The 18,663-nt window shown below is 47.0% G+C and overlaps 1 protein-coding gene across 10 annotated transcripts in view; it reads left to right on the forward strand.

Annotated features, from left to right (window-relative positions):
* Positions 1-13,973, forward strand: part of AKAP13 (A-kinase anchoring protein 13) — a 229,029-nt gene extending 215,056 nt beyond the window's left edge. For 8 of the 10 annotated variants that reach the window (XM_052807307.1, XM_052807311.1, XM_052807308.1 and 5 more), the window contains 7 exons: positions 322-486; positions 2,594-2,664; positions 3,183-3,227; positions 4,374-4,424; positions 4,827-5,276; positions 7,064-7,376; positions 8,218-13,973. In XM_052807307.1, the coding sequence (XP_052663267.1) occupies positions 322-486; positions 2,594-2,664; positions 3,183-3,227; positions 4,374-4,424; positions 4,827-5,276; positions 7,064-7,376; positions 8,218-8,267 (1,145 nt within the window). In that variant the 3' untranslated portion in view covers positions 8,268-13,973. The remainder of the gene's footprint in view (positions 1-321; positions 487-2,593; positions 2,665-3,182; positions 3,228-4,373; positions 4,425-4,826; positions 5,277-7,063; positions 7,377-8,217) is intronic. The other 2 variants (XM_052807309.1, XM_052807310.1) reach the window with 2 other exon arrangements.
* Positions 13,974-18,663: the final 4,690 nt, after the last annotated feature.

An 18,663-nucleotide genomic window follows, 5' to 3' on the forward strand; every position in this document is an offset into this window, starting at 1 on the left:
TGGATGGAAACTCAGGCAACTTTCTGGTGTGATTTTTGAAGAGGCTAAATAATTATTAAATGCTGTTGTTGGAGCACACCAGGGTTGCCTGGAGGAGGAGAGAGAAGCGTAAGCCTGTGCAGAGCTCCAGGAATTGGAGTTAATGGTCAGGCAGACTTGAGTTTTTGTAGGGGGAATGCGTACTGTTCATGTCATTGTCATAGAAACATGGTTTCATAATACAGCAAAGCATGTGAATTTCTGACCTGAGCTCAAACAGGGATGAAAAGAGCTCAGAGGCCTGAGGTGGTCTTTAACGGAGATACCATTGCTTTTTATCAGTTGAACTGCTGCAAGACCTGGTGAACAGAAGCCTGGGCACTGCCCTCGGACAGCAGGTCAGCAGCACTGCCATGGAACAAGAAGGAGGAGTTGGCCCCATTTCTCTTCCTAGAAGGGCAGAAACTTTTGGAGGATTTGACAGTCATCAGATGAACGCCTCCAAGTGTGAGTAGCTACATGTGTCCACATCAGCATTTGTTAATAATATATGTCATCATATCCTCTTGCTTCAGAAGGACTCCAGCAGCTGGTGACTTGGGTTTCCCAACTCCTCACCAATTATAGCTGATAGATTAAATAACAGATTAGAAAGAAAGCCTATGTACAGGTGGAATGATGATAGCTGAGAACCTGTGACTACATGAGGATTAAACATCTGAACTCCTCACTCCTTTCTCTCTGTGCTCTCTCTGCATCATCCTTACTCCTTTACTTATGTGCCTCATGAAAGCATTTGGCTTCTTAATAAATTAGTTTCTTCATGTTATTATTGTAATATCTGCAGCTCTGTTCTTCGTTCTTCAGTTGTCTTCCAGTAGGAGCTTGGTGCTGTTGCATTTGTGATGGATGAGAATATTGCTGAATCAAGCACCTTCTCCCCAGCTCTGCTCTCTATGCATTTGTGTTCTACATACAACTGCATGTGTTATTCCTGCAATTAAGTCTCTCCCAAAGAAATGTGTGAATATTTATTTCAGCTGCATAGTTGGCTGCTTCCCAATGCTCTCTTTCTTTGCTCTAGTCGTCAGAAACTTCCCTGTCCTCAAATTCCTTTCTATGTGGTCTCACTCATACTCCCAATACAGCCAGTTTTGCTGCGCTAGTGTCTGTCTCCACATTGGGATCATTGGACCTTGTCTGACCTTCTGCATTAAAGGAGCAGTGTTAGCTGCAGACAGTCAGACATGAGAAGTATGTAGAGGTTTTCCCAGCTCTACTGGAAAGCTGCAAAGCCCTCCACAGGCCTTGTCATCATAATGACAAATATATTCACACTGGAGGGGTTTGTTTAGGGTTGGGCCTCTCTGTTGTAGTGATGAATGGGACAACTTCAGGCTGTGCATTGCCCAGCTCTAGGTTTTCTGTAGAAATGTCATCTTTTGAATTAGATTGTAATTCAGTAGTTGTAGGGTCTTGGGAGAATTTGGGAAAAGAATGCAGGGCCTGTTTGTTCAGCTGGAGGCCGGGAGGCATGAAACCTGGCTTTCATCTCCAGTTCTTCTGGTCACAACCTGCGCAACCTTGGGCAAGGCTTATAACCTGACTCCCCTTCGTTCTCCCCTCCAGCAAAGCAGAAGGGAGGTGTTTCCTCCTGCAAAGAGGTGGAAGGTCCCAGGACGTGGCGCAGGAGAGAAGGTCTGTTAGGAGGACTTGAGGGTCAGCCTTTAATAGCAAAGCCTGCCTGGGGGGTGGTGGGAGGAGAGGGCCTTTGCACTAGGTACGGTGTCCTTCATGTTGCTGCAGATACAGGTGTATGTAAAGTTGTTTATCATTAAAAGAGCAGCAGTAGGGAGGTTACCACTGCAGGTGTGGGTTTTCTCCATGGGCTGCATCTCAGCTGGCAAGGGGAGTGCAAGAGTCTTGGCAAGAGCTAGAGGACCGAAGAGCTGTGCGACTCCTTTGCCGCCCGCGAGCAGAAGGGCAGCACAGGTGGAGGGGTGCAGCCGTCTTGGCACAACAGGTCAGTTCAGTCCTGCTCAGGAGCACTGATATGAGCCATCCAGGGGGAAGTTAGAAAGAGAAGTCCAGTGTCCCTTTGAAGATACAGGTTTCTGATAACTAAGGTTAAGGATAAATTGTCAGCATAAAATTACACAGGGTATTGCGCAGCAGTATCTGACTCAGCTGTAAATTGCACTTGCACAAGAGAGGCATTGAAACCATACCTGCAATAATATAGCCTAATATGATACTGTTATTGTTCTCCATCTGCTCTTATTCTCTCTCATGTCTTCTTAGCAAGTATTCTTTGGTGGTAGACAGCAGTGCAGGGGCTAGACAGAGCGCCAATTAATAGGAGTGCACTGAATTTATCAGCATGTTGTCTGAAACCAAAGTCAATCCTAATCTGAATTCACATCTACTTTTTCTGGTGGTGCTGACATGTTCTGTATACGTAGGGAGCAAATGCGTTTAGTTAAAGTGTGAAGAGCTGTGTGTCCCCTTTTGTGAAACATCTGAGTTTCCTGTATTAAATTTCTCAGACATTAGCGAGTTCATCTATGGGTTAAAATGTTGAATAACCAGTGTCAATGCTGGCTTCTTCCTTTAGGTGGAGCGAAAGATGAAGGCGATGATGCTCAGGACCTTCGGAGAACAGAGTCAGACAGCATTTTAAAGAAGGTATCACTTGGTTTATCTCTCTGCTGCCACTGAGTTCAGATTTCAAGAAAGTGACAATTCTAGTCTTGAAAAATGTCTGAATTTCTTGACAATTAGATGTATCCTAATAAGTTAAAAATAAAATTGGAATTATGCAGCCAAAAACACTTTGCTGTAGCTAAAATCCTGACTTGAAAACCCTTGCAAATCAGTAGTATTTCTTTGTGGCACAGCTAACCTGCCATCTGTCTGCATATCAGCTAAAGCATGTGTTTAATTATGCATTGTTATTGAAATGATAAGGTCAACTATAATCTTGCACCTATTCTTGCTGTAGATCGATCCATCATATAAATACAAAATGATACCTAATCAACATTTTATCTTATATGATTTTAACTTACCTAAAAAACATGCATGAATTCTCTCAGTATGGAAGATGGAGGGGGGTTTAATGTGTCTGTCATTAGTTCAGCTTCAGAACACATTTGCTGTGATTTCTCATTTGTCCTCATATTAAATCTGTGATCTTTTCATAGGGTGGAAATGCTAATCTGATGTTCATGTTGAAAAGGAATAACGAGGTAAGAATTGATTCCGTTGCTCAGCTGTTTCCTTCATTTAAGTGGCAAGTGAATTTGGCTCAATAGGTGATAATGTAGAAGAAAATACATTTTATTTGCTGAAGTGCATGTAGACTTTTAAATACATTAAGCTGAACCCACTGTGTCATTTATTTGTTTAACCTTGGATGCTCAGGCAGGGAATTCACTGATTGTCATCTGCTTGCCAGCAGGATATGTGCTGATTATAGGCAGCAAGGGTTAATTACCACTAGGATGCGCAGGGCTGTATTTATTGTGCATCTGCAGACAGAGGGAGTTTAATTTTATGTTGCAGGTGCAATGAATTGGGGCAATTAGATTTCTATTCTCCCTTTGATACACATTCATAACTCCCAATTACCATTAATGGCAGAATGAGAAGCAGTTCTCTTAATACTGGCTATCACACCACTATTGCAAATACTGCAGTGGTTTTTCTTCTTCTTAAAAGTAATTGTAGGATATGGGAGACTCAGAGAAATTTTTAGCTAGGCTAAAAATACATTTAGGGATAGGGTATCACTCCAAAGTAGCTTGCTCTGTATTGCTGCACGATGTGTTCGCATTTACCTGTATTTTCAGAGAGCCTCTGTGAACGTGCCTGCTGTATTGCAGTTTTTCTGTCTAATGACAGTGGGACTTGTATGGGTCAGCCGGGGTGGAAGAGTACAAACAGTCCACATTCATTTTAAGATTTCTTCTTTTTTCACCCATTGAAGTTCTTTCCCTGAAATTTTATAGTGAACTGCTGCGTTTCATCCCAATTACTCTGCTTGTTCTTGAGCAAGCTGATGCTGTGGGAAATTGTTTGCAGGGACAACTTGGGAGTTCCCATGAGGTCTGTGCCATTCGGTGCTTCTGCAGACATTTCCTCCCCTGCCACACTGATGGCGAGGAAAGTGAGGAATATGATGCCAGGCACCTTTGAGAGGTGTCCAACGGATGTATTTGTGTACTGGGGGATGACGCAGTCATTGCAAGTGAAAAGCAAGAAAAACGAAGGTGTAGAGGGATGGCTGTACAGCTTGTCAGACCCACCGGTGGGTCACAGTGGAAAAGGAGGGTGCTTTACGTGTACCCTGGCACCCAGTGAGATCTAATAGCAACGCTTTTGTTTTCTCGCAGCAGGTCCTCCAAACCATTACCAGCCTCCATAAGCTGCTCAGTGCTTTGCAGGTAGGCTTGGCCATTCATCCTGCTTTTGCATGCTGCTTGCCTGAACTCTGTATCCTGCCAGCCAGTAACAGCCACTCATGCTTCACTCCCTCATCTCCCCTTCCCCTTTGCCTGTCACATCCCTGCGAGGCTGAATACCCCACGGCCAGCTTGCAGGCAGCATGCTGGCAGGCCATAGGAAGGAGCTGCTGCCTAACTGAACCAGTGCTTACCTGAATTTGGGAAGCTGCTGGGGAAGATGCTCTGCCAGCATCCTCTGGTAGCCCAGCCATAAGGCAGCAGTGGTGAGCTGTGAATTTGGTGGGAGAAGAAAGGGTTCGATACAGCACTCTGAGGTTTTCAGGCATGGAGCCTCTCTCCGTGGAGAGGGCGCTGCAGTGATTTGTGTCCCCTCTCTCCTAGGGCGTTGTGCTGCAGCAGGACACCTACATCGAGGACCAGAAGCTGGCTCTGAGTGAGAGGGCTCTGACCCGAAGCTTCTTCCGGCCGACCTCGCTGCTGGAGCAGGAGAAGCAGCGCAACCTGGAGAAGCAGCGCCAGGAGTTGGCCAACCTGAAGAAGCAGCAGACACAGCACCAGGAGGAGAGGCGGAGGAGAGAGAAGGAGTGGGAAGTCCGTGAGAAGGAGCTGGCAGAGCAGGAGGCCCACCTGGCCCAGCGAGAGGAGCAGGTCCAGAGAGGGTGGCAGGATCTTGAGCGGGAGCGAGAGGAGCTGCAGGTGAAGAAGGCTTCCTACCAGCTCGACCTGGAGAGGCTTCGCACAGCGCAGAAGCAGCTGGAGAGGGAGAAGGTGCAGTTCAAGCAAGACGTTGAGCGATTAGCTCAAATGCGGCAGGAGCCTGACCACAACCAGGTAAATGATGCCAGTGGCTGGGCTGCTGGGGAAGCTGTGCCCTGCAGGGAGCTCCTGGCCAGCTCCTGGGCCAACTGCATGCCAGCAGTGATAGACGGACGCCAGCCCAGCCTTAAACATGCGGGGCCTGGTATACAAAACTGGCTCTTTCCTTGCACGTGATGTGCTGGGCTACATTTCTTGCACCTCCAGAGCTGCTGAGGCATTGCCAGTGTTGATGCAACATGGTGTATTCAGAATGCCTGGCCAGTCCTGAGCAGTAGGTGATTATAACAGCCTGAGCTCTGCCCGCTTTTCTGTGCATTGTGTTGGTGGATGGCAGAATGGAGGCTTGCAGAGAAGATGCCCTAGGCAATCCCAGGAGGTCGATACTGCCTTTGATGTTGGCCTTCACCCCATGAGGGCTGAGCTCTGGGGAACGGTCAGGCAGATGAGACATCCTTCTTGGAAACAGCCTGAGCGTTGTAGGTTACCTGCACCCTCCAGCTGTCATGAAAGCCACTTGCGAAGCTGATAACTGCAGGGAAGGCTGTTTGTGTGCTTAAATCCATCTCCAAAAGCATTCTGGATATCTAGCAAAGAGATGGGCATCGTCCCTGTCCTAAAGAGACTGGGCACCCGCAATGTGGTCATGGCTCAGTGAGCAAAAGCCCCTGGCTCTGTTGCAAGAGGCTTCAGGTGTCTGGCTGCCCACAACCAGAAAGAAAAGCCCACATGCAGATCCTGCTCTGTGCATTTTTCAGCAAGCTGGGGTTTATTTTTTTTATAACTGTGCAGCAGTCTGGCTGAGGAGAGAAGCATCCGTTGGCAAAACATGGGCTGAATTTGATCCTTAAGCCTGTTGTTGATTGTTTGTTTGTTTGTTTGTAACTCACTAATTCTGAACGTACTTTGCTTAGAGCTGTAGCAAAATTAGTTTATAAATGTTGGATTGTGGAATGGAAATGATTTTGGGTGCCTGAATGGACTAATTGCAGAGCTCAGCAGTGAGCTCTGAAAAGCAAATCATCAAAGGAGGGCTTGCTCCCTCCCACCCTGGTTCCTGATCAGGCCAGAAGTTTTCTGAGCACACAGTGAAGCTGTTCCAGCGTTGAGCACACATAGACAGGCAAGGGGCATGGATGCTATGGGAGAGGCTGAGAGGTAAAATAACTGCGGGGCCTGGGGGCTTAGGAGAAGGAAGCACCTTTCTGAGGCAGGTATCTTTCTGACATTTCAGAGCTATTAATAGAGGGTTCAGTAAGGCTTTGTTGAGCTGTTGTTTTGATCTTCCTTTTGAATGTGCGGGCTCAATTACATCCTGAGACAGCCGTTAGGAAAAAAAAAAAAAAATCAGGAAAAATGTTTTTGCTTTCATCTTTTGCTTGGGAAGGCTTCCTTTGACACATGCCGCTCCAGTGCTGTGTGCTGGCGTTCCCCTGCTGGAGAGGCACGCTTCTCCTTGGCCTTCTGCCACCACCTGTGTGCACGAACGATGCAGGGTGAGTCTTGGTATTGAGATCTTAGAGAATATTTGCCCTTGGCTTGTTGATACATAGCATAGTACATGTAGGAGCAAAAGATACTGGAGTGTTACTCTTTATATGCCTCGTTTCTTTGTCTTAAACAGAGGGCTGCTTCTCTCATTGTTTTGCCTAGATGGGGACCACTTTGTAGCTGGTGAATGGGCTGGATGTTCACAAGAGCAGCCTCTGTCTCTATGAGTGGTCTGGGACACACCTTTCCTATCCAGGTTCTCTGCTAGCCTCTTTCATGCCCCAATGAAACACTTTTCCTTTCCTTTATAGGTTTCAAATCTACATGAGAAACTTGCAAGAGTCCCCTCCCAATCCAGCATTGATGACTCCTCCAAGCAGAAGAGCCCTTCCCTTCCTAAACAAGGGCACTTTGATGCAGAACTGTCTGTCTCCCCTAAAAGGAACAGTCTTTCAAGGACACACAAAGAGAAAAGCACTTTCCATTTGCTTAGCACAACAAACCAGACTAACAAGGCAGCTGAGGAACAGCCCCAGATGCCTGCCCGTCTCTTCAGTTTAGCCAAACCAAAGGAGAAGAAGGAAAAGAAGAAAAAGGGCAGGGGACATCGCGCCCAACAGTCTGGTGAGTGCCAGGGGAGGTCATAGGTGTGTTTTCAGGGTCGGTGAGCTGGCTTTTCCCTCCAGCCAGCGAACTTGTGGAAGCCGTGAAATCTAGCCTTGAATGTGGATGGTAACACAGGGATGGAGAAGATCAGCTGTCATGAGTGGAGTTCCCAGCTTGAAGTGATCTTCTGTGGGCTTTTCTGCCTGTTCTGCAGCCCCTGGGGTTATCAGAGGGACATACTCTGCTCCGTGCTCCTTCCCTTCCCCATCCCATCCTGAGCAGCCTCCACAGGCTGGATTCTCCCTTTATTTTTCAGCTTGCTCTGCTTCGAGGAGGAAAATGCCCTGCTTCAGTGTATGTGCTTTCAGGAGCTCCTGCTGGGATGCTCCTGGCTGTTGCAACCCTTGCGGCATTGCTGTCTGCTTCAATCCTGTTGTAGTTTGGAAGTGATACCTTCAACCCTTCTGATGGCCTCTCCCTTCCCCTCAAGCCAGTCTATGTTTTCTCTTGATCTGAAAAAAAAGAAACAAACCCCATGCAGTTTTTTTTCTCTGGTAATTTTGCCTCCCTTTAGGACTCAGTTCTGCACCTCAAACCTCTGACCCACATGAAATTTGAGCTCATGCCCTCAGAGGACTGGCTTATCCATATTAACTCACTGATGTTTTCCAATCTGTGGACAGGAAAGCTCAGCAATTATGAGATGTAATTTCATAGTAGCTCATCAGGGAACTGGACATCTTTTAAGGTGCCCAGTGGATTGGGCAGACAGCGGGGTTTCCATGTGTGTGGAGTCCTGCTCTGCCTGCTGTATTCCTGTATTCCCATAGTTATTCCCACCTGTTTTTTTGTGCTGCAGATTCTCACTCGTCGGAAGCACCTCCAGAGGGTGAGGAGATCTTCTGCTGAGCACAGACGGTTCCATTGGTCACTCTCGGCATTGGTACAGTAGACATCTCCCTGCCCGCTCCACAGCACGCTGCTGGTGCCTGCATCTGACAAGCATCTGGAGGTTTTAAATAAAACATGTTATGAAGTCTGTTAAGTGGTGGGAAAGGGCCTCTCTCCTGTGGTTTTGCGTGAGTTCTCACCGCAGAGGCTGACTGCACAGCAAATAGTACTGTCTCTCTGTGCAAACCTTGGGTTAAATCGATCGGAATAGATGTTTTCTGTCTCTTCTTACTGCTAAAGGATAAGAAAACATAGCCTTAAGGGGTCTGTGCCTTCAGATTCCCCTTTTCTGGGGAATGTAACCAAAACCAAGCATTTAGCAAAAGATTAGGACTCTACAAATGGTGCGTACACACTGGCATATATAGATATACTGTATATATACATATATGTATCTATGTATCCACTGGGATATGCTTACAGTCTGTCCAGCCACGCTTAGCTCGGCCCATGGGGATAGATGATACCTGATGACTTTCAGGGAGCGTGTAGATATTAAATATCTTGCCCTTACTGCTCCGATTGTAATGCCATTGACTTGCACGCCCCTTTTGTGCTCATAGTATATGGACTGTTTGGTTTCAGAAGGATACATTACACCAGGAAGCAGTAACAGCGTTCAAAACAAAAATTCAGAGAAAAAAAAAAATTTAAAGTAATTCTGAAAGATTTCCATAGGACAGAGGATTTAAATGTCAAACTGTTTCCAGAATCAAGCAGAATGTCTTTGGGTATATTTAAAATGATGCAGAAAAGAGAAATCTGGTAGGCTTGTAAGACAACCCCAGGGAGCCAGAACAAACAGTATTCAAGTGGGAACAACTCTAAGCAACTTTTTTTTTATGCAGTCTCTTTGAGCTCCAGTTCACTCCTTCCCATCCCCTAAGTTAAGATTTTTATTTTTTCTTTTTGCCAGAATATAGTTCTCCAGTTATATTTGGCATCCCTTCATTACAAGCCTGATGACTTACTGGAGAGATGGCTGAAAATCTGCTTTTAGGGACCTTTGTTCTTTTATTTGTATTTTTCTTCCCCTACTTCATGTGTTAAGATTGGGCTTCTGTTTCTCTGGATTTTGTCAGCTTCTCTTGCTTGTTTCTAAGGCAGAATGAGACAACAGCAATTTCAGAGCACTTCAGTGAGATATTGCAGGTCAGGGGACTGAGTGATGTGAGCAGAGCAAACTCCAAAGAGGCGGCTCCTAGTTGCTATGCCTATACAATACTGTGCACTTATTAACTGTTTCTGGGGAGATAATACATTCTCATGGACAAAAGCACTGTGGGACAGGTCCAAACATCCAGTGTGGCAGGTCTGTTTCCATTGCCGTGGGCTCTAGGGTGAAAGTGTCCGTGTGTCCCCGTGTTGCCATCAGCAGAAGGGGAAGGTCTGAGGGTGGCTCTTGCTGTGCCGACTGTGAGGTGTTTGTACAGCTGTTGAATATACGGATGTGTTCAGCAGGGGAAGAGAAATGCAGCAAGCCAAACTTTTTTCCAAAATTATTGTTCCTCCAAACCCTCTCAGGGGAATTGCCTGAGCAGATGTGTAAATGGTTAGGAGACACTATCAGCTTTAAAATAGCTCAAGGGTTTGCTCAGAGTATGAAACTGTCGAGTGTATTTCCTTTCCTACCAGTTTTTCTTTTTAAAAAAAAAAAAAAATTTCTTCTTGCACTATTGCTTGATTTTAATTTGCTCTCTGGCTTCTCACAAGCTAGTAACCCGCAGCAGTTTTCAGAGTTGGGTGCTGATGAGTATCAGCAACATTGATGGTGAGGTGGATACTTAGACTGGTCTGTCTTGGTCAGTGCAGGAATCCTAAACCACCTGCTTGCTTTTGAAGCTCTCTAAACTATTAAGACTCAAAACAAAAAAAAAAAAATAAAGAAAGGAAAAAGGTTTGAGATTTATTTTTATTTTGCTTTTTTTAATATTATTTGGTGCTTGTTCTTAATTGCAAGCAGGGCTTGCAAAAAATATTTATCTTTCTGTTTATTTGAAAGAGTTCTTTTTTTAAAAGAAGTTTACTTGATTTTATTTTTTTATTTCATTTTACTTTTTATTTTGCTTTTGTTTGGCGGTTTGAGGGGTGTTTTGGTTTTTTTCTTTCCCTTTTTTTGTTTTTGTTTTGGTTTTTTGTTACCAAGAGATTGGTAAACCAAATGTTCTTATCTCCCTGGTTCCTACAGAACCAGGGTTTGGGCAGTGCTGCTTAGCAGCCCATGCCATGCCCAGAGTTACACAATTTCAACTGAGAGCTTTCTTTAAGGCAAAGCATCTTTGGGCCAAAAAAAGTCTGGAAAAAGAAGCAATGACTTCAGACAAGACTCCTCCTATCAGTTTCCTTGTTTAAATTTTTTGTTTAGGTTTTCTCATACCTCTTGGAGACAAAGGAGAAAGCAAAACGTGGAGTGTCTTGCAGTGATGTGAGGGTCCAGTTGCTTGTCTGGGGAGATCAGGCAGCTCTTCTCCTGAACCTGAAAGGAGCTGGAGGAGGCATGTGCTGGTGGTGTGGTGTTATCTTTTTCATAAGAAAAACACCAATTTCACAAAATAGCTTCTGCCCTGCTGTTTGTACCTCTGCAAAAATGAATGTGCCAAGCTGAAATTTTTGGAAACCAAAGCAGTGCATGGCTCATTTACTGTCATGTAAACAGAGATCAGGTCCCCGGTATTTCTGAAAGTTCCCCTCAGTCTGTAATAGCCTTTGCCAGTATAAGCTTTTCTTTTCATCCCATTGTCTTTTCCACATCCCAACACATCTTGAATTCATGACATGGGAATGTCCCATGGCTCCAAGAAGGGCATCAAAAGGGAGACACATGACCCAGGGCAGCAGGGCTGGGTCTCTGCCTGGCTTGACCAACTCTTCTGACCTGTGCAAATCAGAAAGAGCATTCAGTGCCCTAAGTGAAAACAGTATTTGCTAAGTGATTTCCTAAGGTCCCCATGGTTCCTTGTCAAAGAAACCACAGGCGTGAGCCAGAAATATACTGACCAGAAATACTGCGTATCAAAGCTGTGTCTTAAATTCTGGTGGACAGACCTTTGTCCCTGGAGGATGTATGTTACCGTATGATTCACTTTTTTGGAATGAAGCCTTTACTCCCACACTGCTTCCTTCTTCTTTCACCTTTAGGAAGGCAAGGGCTTGTTTTTATCTCTTTAGCCTTTTATTCTTCCCCTCTCAGGTTTTCTTTGGAAAGGTTTGGCATAGGATCCCAGAGTCAGATTCACACTCTGATCCCTGCAGGTTGCCTAGGGTTGTCTGCTAGAGTATGGTCCCAGCTTTACAGCACCAAAGCCTTTCCACTTCCTGGCCTTAAAATTGCATTTGCTCCACTTCCACAGTTGGTATCCATCCTGCAGTTGTTGAAAGCATGTTATTTCTTCAACCCAGCCTGATACTGTGTCTGGTTCCCAGAGCCAGTCCCTCAATCCCATTTGGAGCACTCAAACCACCCTGTTTTGCATTGGGTTCCTGGGACACAGAGCAGGTTCAAAAATGTCTGTGTGAAGCCCATATTGTTGGAGGGAGAAGAGGACCCTGCAAGGGCTCTCAGAGCTTTTTGTTCTAGTGTTTCATGAAGGGGAAAAATCAGACTCTTTTCTTGGGCTTTTCTTTGCCTGGTCGTCTTCACTGCCCAACAGAAGGGGTTTCAATGACCAGGGAAGTGGGAGTGTGGGCTCAGATGAAGTACAAAAGTGGTCAGTATTAGCTGGGGGTGCCAGAATACCCCAGCGGTAGAGTAGCTGTATCAAACCGTGTGAGAGTCGATGGAGTTGTGTGGGCTTGGCCTTAGCTTCTTTTAAACAAAGTGATCATCTCAACATGTAACTTGATGTCAGTTTGATGCCATAAAGCACTTTAAATGGAAGTGGTCTTGTCCCTTTTTATTTGGGTTATTTGGAGACAATCAGCTTTGCCATTGCTTCCCCCCTCTGCATCCCCAGCAAAATCTGAGCTGCAAGTAGGCATATTCCTGGTTTGGTTTGGCTTTACCCTGGGAGGGGAGGAAGGGCCAAGGTTTTTCTATTATTTTTAGACGAAAGTGGGTGTGAGTCTGACTACAGTCCCGCTGCAGACAGGGTGAGTGGCAGAACCAGAGAACTGGCTTCTGATGGCTCAGGTATGTCCCCCAGGAGAGCCCATGCTGGCGTCACCATCACCTTCCTCACAGCGGGTACTGCTGCCGGTAGGGAAGCAGTCCCACCAGTGGTTAGCCCTCCCTCTCCTTTTCCTTGGAGAAACCCAGAGCAAAGGAGGTGTGGGGGGATGCAACCAGATAAGTGTAAAGTGAGGCCCTTTCCATGCACTAAGTTATTTACTGTCCAGGCCATTGGGAGACCTCCCAAATGCCATCCCTGGGGCAGGAGCTCTCGCCACCCCTGAGGGTGGACTCTTCACTCTTGAAATTTGACCACTGCTGAGAAGCACAGTAACGCCATGAGCTCGTGCGGATTTGTACTGCCTTTCGAAGGCAAGAGCATCCATAGAGTCCAATCATCTTTGCACCTTCCTTGAGGCACTAGGCTATCTCAAAGCTGTTGCTGAAATACCCAAATCCAGTCCTTCCAAATGCGACCGAGTCAGAAGAGGTTCACCATGTGCCAAATCCCAAGGAAGCTGTCCAGGATATCTCTGGCATGGGGCAAGGGAGGACTGGGCAGGGGGCACAAGAGAGTATCAGCTAAAATCCCACAAAACATTCCTTGTTAACCAGAACTCTGGAAATTATTCTGCCTGCTGGCCAGGTTTGGGAATTTAACATCATTTAAGACACCCTTTTAAATAAAAAACCTCCCCTGCTGCTCGTAACTCTTGCTTCATTTGTCAGAAGGGGCAGCAATCAATGATTCTTGATCTGGTGATGCAGCTAAATTTTAAAGATAGGCTAACTGAACTGGCTTAATCTCATTCACCTCGTGCTCTTCAGTGATGGGAAGTGTAACACTAGCTCCCTTCCCACCTGCGTTTTCAGGGCTTGGTGCCCTATCTTTCCACATGCATTTCACTGACACTGATGCTTTGCCCAAATATATTCAGCTTCCATTGCTCAGGGGGAGGGGGGAACAGGATAACATTCACTGCTTTGCATACAGCTATAAGCTTCGTATGTATTTAAGCTGTCTATAGGTATCCATCCTTTCCATGCTCCAAAGTATTTTACTGTTTTCTTTATCGATATTAAACACTGACTCAAAGAAAATCCAAAAACCTATGTCCAGTTCAGTTCGCCTATGGTTAAAGTTTAGCCTGGTGTTTATTTTATACTAATATGGAATGCACTTGAGTAATTCCCAGAGCATTGAGGAGGTGTATTATAATAACCTGATATACCTCTGCTTTTTGTTTGTTTCTTAAATAAATAAATAAATAAAAATGCTTTGCATTTTCATGTTGAACCCACTAAAAAAAAAGTTTAAAAAAAAAGTTGAAAAAAAGAATTTTTAAAAAAGAGGGTAAAACCTAATTGCTGTATGTTAATTTGTAATTATGTAAAAAGTAAGCAGGTTATTGACTGTAAAATTCTTCAGTTTTTCTGTAACTTGCCAGAAACCATTAGGTTTTGTAACAAGCTTTTATTTATCTTCCTTTTTAGTTATCAGCATCAACCTCTTGTAAAGTCATTTTTCCTCTAAATAAATTTGATTTTAAGTCTGAGTTTTCTGCCCAATTTATTTCCACACCTTTGGTATTTCTGCTGTTGACTTTGTTCCACCAAGGCTGAATGAATAGCTGTAACCCCAACATGTAATCAAATGTTTGCATTGCTTTTGTCATCTGGATTCCAGTCTGCACTCATTGGACTCTCTAACTTTCCTTCTCTTCGAAGATTTGCATTTTGCTGAAGGGCATATGGCCATAATAATTAGCTCCTTGGGTTTCTTTCCCCACACACACAGGGCTTTTCATCTTTTTACAAGAGGAGGAAGTGTTACAGCCGTTATCTCGGCCACTTCAGCTCCGTAAGCCGAGATAAATGGCAGTCTGGTGGCTGCATGTGCTGTCTTATGGCATAGAGTTTCTGTAACCCGCTAAAATAGCTCTGCGTCTTCAGCAAGTCTGAGACACAGGGGGTTTTATCTCATTTGCCTGAGAGAACTAGAGATGCTATGTCTCATTGCAGGGACGGGGATGGGGAAAGGAGGAGGGATGTTTGCACCCACAATGCGGTGTGCTTTATGTATTGCCACGTCCCCAGCAAGGAGGCCCAGCAGAAACGCTGTAGCCAGCGTCCAGGTTGCTCCTCTCCCCTGGGGACGTGAAGGTACGTCCTGTTCCCAGGGCCTGCAGGCATCAGGCCAGGCAGAAGAGGGTGCCAAAAGTGCAGAGCCGAAGCAGAGTTTGCTCCGCAGCGCGATGAGGAGCTGGCACAGAGGACCACGATGGCTGGAGTTTCTCCACCATCATTTTCTTTTGCCTGTAAAAGCAATCACAGCTGTCCCTGTACTGCTAGTCCCGCACAGAACTCGAGCATCCTCCCCCCAGGCGGAAGGAGCAGGGAGACCTGTGCCTTTTGTCCTCTGCGTATTGATTTTGAGGCAGAGGAATTGCTTTGCTTCCATCTATCATTTCGCTTGTCTTCAGAGGTGAGATGGGGAAGGAGGGAGGGTGCTTGAGGAGAATCGGATGTATGGATCAAAGCCTTCAGGTCACTGACATGAACACTGCTTGGCAGTGTTGGGTTGTTTCTTAACAGGCGTTAGGAAATGCCAACCCGCTCTCCTGTGCCCTGTTAGCCAGCAGTGCACTGCGTGGATTTTTCCTCCCCCTCACATCTGTGTTGCATGTGCCGTTCTAAAAACCTGGATCGTGGCAATGAACCCAAACCTACGCCCTGTCACGCAGCACTTGCTCCGAGACAGGCGGCTGCCTGGGTGTGAGACAGGAGATGAAAGAGCTCATTTATCTTGACGGCTGTTCAGTAGTCCTCATTTTATTTGCATTCCCTTCGTCCCAGCTCACCTATTTACCGAAGTGAATAAAAGCTTTTGCCGAACCGTCGGCTCCTGTGTATGGCATTTAAAGGGCGCGTTTTCCTGTGGCCCCTCTTGGCTCTGCAACCTGGATGCCCAACAAAAGCACCGCTGGGTTACCCCAAGCCTTTGCATTGCTGCAGTAAAACAGCGGCTGCTGCTGGCCGTGCTGCTTCACCAGGCTGCTGTGATAGAACGGGCATGGGTCATGGGAGAAGGAAGAGTATATTTACTGGTGACAAATCATATGTAGAAAATCAAATTCTTGCTGAAGCAAGCTCCTGCCAGGGAAAGGCTGGGGTGCAGAGCAAATCAGGCAACACGAGCTTCTCTGGTCCTGCACATTGCAAACCAAACCATCCCTGTTTCCATAGGCCGGAGAGGAGCCCAGGCACGCAATGCAAATTGCCTTTGGCAGAGGAGGAAACAAAGGACCCCACCTCTCCAGGCCATCTCCATGTGGCAATTTGAATATCCTGAACGAGCTTTCTACAATTTCATCTGTGGTCCATGCTCCGAGCCATTACTGCACAGCTAAGATAATGAAATGGATGTTGTCCCCAGACTGCATGCGTCAATTATTTTAGACGGTCCTCAAGCAGTAGTGACGTGTTTCTGAGCATCCCAGGTTTCTTGCTGAGCCCTGGCTTTTCTTAGCAACCAAGAAGATCTTTTAGAACAAAAGATCTCTGCAGGGACATGTGGTGGGTCATCTGGATGTGGTTGGATTTTTACTGGCACCTTTACCTAAAAGGGGTCCTAAAGGGTCCTTAGGCTTGGATAGGACTCTGAAAGGAGCATTGACAGGCACCGGAGAGGCTCGTGGGAAATACGGTTTAGTGACACCTTTAACATTTGTGTTATCTGCATTTCCCCTTTCCTGCCCTTGCTGGGTTCAGTCCCGGTGCTGGCTCCAGGGTGAGAAATTGGAGGCCTGGAAGGACACAGGTGCAGGCTGGGCTGGGGCTTGCAGACAGGCTGCTCATTCATGGAGGTTTTATTAAGAGAAGGAAAGGCAAAACCCTAATTAGTTCAGGGAGTGAGTGAGATGCCTTGTGATCAGCTACAAGGTGAACAGTAAAGGAATGACTTGCCTTTGTCATAGAAGGCACCTGGGTTTTGTTAATTAGTTAATTAGTTAGAGGGATGCTAAGCAGTGCAAATGTGTTGATTTGTTGGGGGGTTGGAACATGTTTAAATTAAGGGGAAAATAATATTTGACACTAGAACTGATACCAAAGCCCGTACGAGTGAGCACCCCAGACGTCACAGGGATGGGCAGACACAATGGGTGCCCCTCATCCCCCGCAAAAAGCTATCTTCACACCTCTTGAAATACCCCCCGAGCAAGGCTTGTGCTCCAGAGCCTGCTCTCCTGCCCTCCGTTCCAAGGTGGCTCAGGGGAGGATGCTGCAAGGTCAGGACCTGCCCCGCTGCCCGCACAGCCCTGTCCCACTTTCCCGGCATTCGGGGGCTCCTTTTGCACGTCGATAACTTGTTCAACGGGGCTATAAATAGCAACCTTCGCTCTTGGCTGGAGGACATCCCGGCGCCTCAGCCAGGCGTCCCCAGTGGGATGGAGCCGAGGTTTGTTTCCTACTCCCCAGAGAGCAGGGCTGAGCCCCGGGGGGGTCCCCGGGGGGGTTTGTTCAAGTCCCTTTGCTCTCTCCTTTCTTTACAGTCCGTCCCTTGCACAGATGTAGTTCAGCTGGCAATTCCCGATACCCCCTGACCTCTCGCCGCAGCCTGGCGTCTCTCCCTCCGGCACTCGGCGTCTCCAGACGCTGTTTCTTTCTCCTTTCTTTTCACCAAAGAGCTGCTTCTCACCGGCTGCATCTTTCCAGTGAGCCTAATTAGACAGGAGCCTAATTAGAGCAGAGCAAGAGCGGTGAGTCATTAGCAGAGCCCTGTGGGAAGCCCCAGAGCAGCCGTAAGCCCGGCGTGGGCAGAGGAGGGGGCCAGGAGGCGGCAGGCGCTGGGCTGGGTGCAGAGAAGCTGCCGTCAGAGGGAAGCGGCTCCTGTTTGCGTGTGCGTGTGTAATTCCTCCAGACAGCGACCCAGAAATGGAGTGATGGGTGCTCCCGTGCCTCCCTGCACCTGCTGGAGAGCCAAGCAGCAACACGCTGCGGGGCAGGGGATGGCTGTCCATCCTACTCAGCCAGGGAAGTTAGAAACCACACGGGCTTTTCCTGGTAGCCCTTAAGCTTTTTTCTCCTTGTTTTGTTACTACTCATCCCTTTTAATGCACGGCTATCCCCCACGATGGAGAAGAGCCAGCATCCTGGGGACTGGCTGCCTGCTGGTGGCCGTAGGGAGAAGGATCCCTGCTGGGGTGGAAAAAGAGAGTAAAGGGAGCAGCAAAGGGCAGAATTACAATGTTTTCTCTGGACTGAGCTGCAGGACTGGGGTTAGGAGTGATGCTGGGACTGAGAGATGGGACTTTCTATCAGTCATTAAATCACGGCCTGGCTGAAAGTGCCAGCAGCTTTTTAACAAGCGGAAGTACTGCCGTCCTGGCATGGCCCTGGACCATTCCTCCAGCCTCAATGGGAAGTGCGGCCTTCCCAAGAGAGCCAGAACTGAAAACCCACAACTTACTTATTTGATTCCTGAGCTCTGTGGCCCCTGGGGGCTGTCGGGAGGAATGAAAGGACATGTGGGATAGCCAGGATCAGTCCTCTTGAACCCTCCCCCCATCTTCATTTGGAGGGGGGCACACAAATACAGAGGGGTCCTTGTCTGCAATGTCTGTGAGACGCGGCCATCAGTGGTGCAGCGTGTGCTGGGGAGAGGGAAGTGAGATGTCCAGGCGCTGACAGCGTGAAAGCCAGGCTTTCTTCCACCTAATTGGATTTGTTATTCAGCTGAGAAACGCTGAATGGCTTGGGTGGGCTCTGAGCTTGCGATTTCAGTGAGGAAGTCAGGACGGCATGGTAAAGTAGGTCACACTGCTGCAAACAGGGTTGATGGTTTTGCACAACAGCCGATGATGTTAAATAAGGAGGTGGTGAAATGGAAAGAAAAGGGAGATTGTAAGGAAGGAAGAATAAATGAGCTCAGCCTTTGCTATTCAGATCCCACCAGGAGTCCCTGCTGCAGGATCCCATCTTGGGGCCCCCGGCACTGCTGCCTGTACACCGAGGGCACCGGGCTCCTGCTCTGCACTGGAGCAAGAGGGATTGGGCCCAGTTTAAATTTCCACTTGGTTGTGGGGAGCTGGGGGCAATGGTTTCTCTCGCTCTTGGAAGCTTAACTTCATTTGTGAGCAGTGTTTCCTGGAATAGGAAAACAATTTGACATGGGACATATCACAGGGAGAAGGTGCATAGGGAATAGGAAAACAATTTGACATGGGACATATCACAGAGAGAATG

Source organism: Harpia harpyja, chromosome 14, assembly GCF_026419915.1.
Source record: "Harpia harpyja isolate bHarHar1 chromosome 14, bHarHar1 primary haplotype, whole genome shotgun sequence".
Classification (NCBI taxonomy): Eukaryota; Metazoa; Chordata; class Aves; order Accipitriformes; family Accipitridae; genus Harpia; species Harpia harpyja.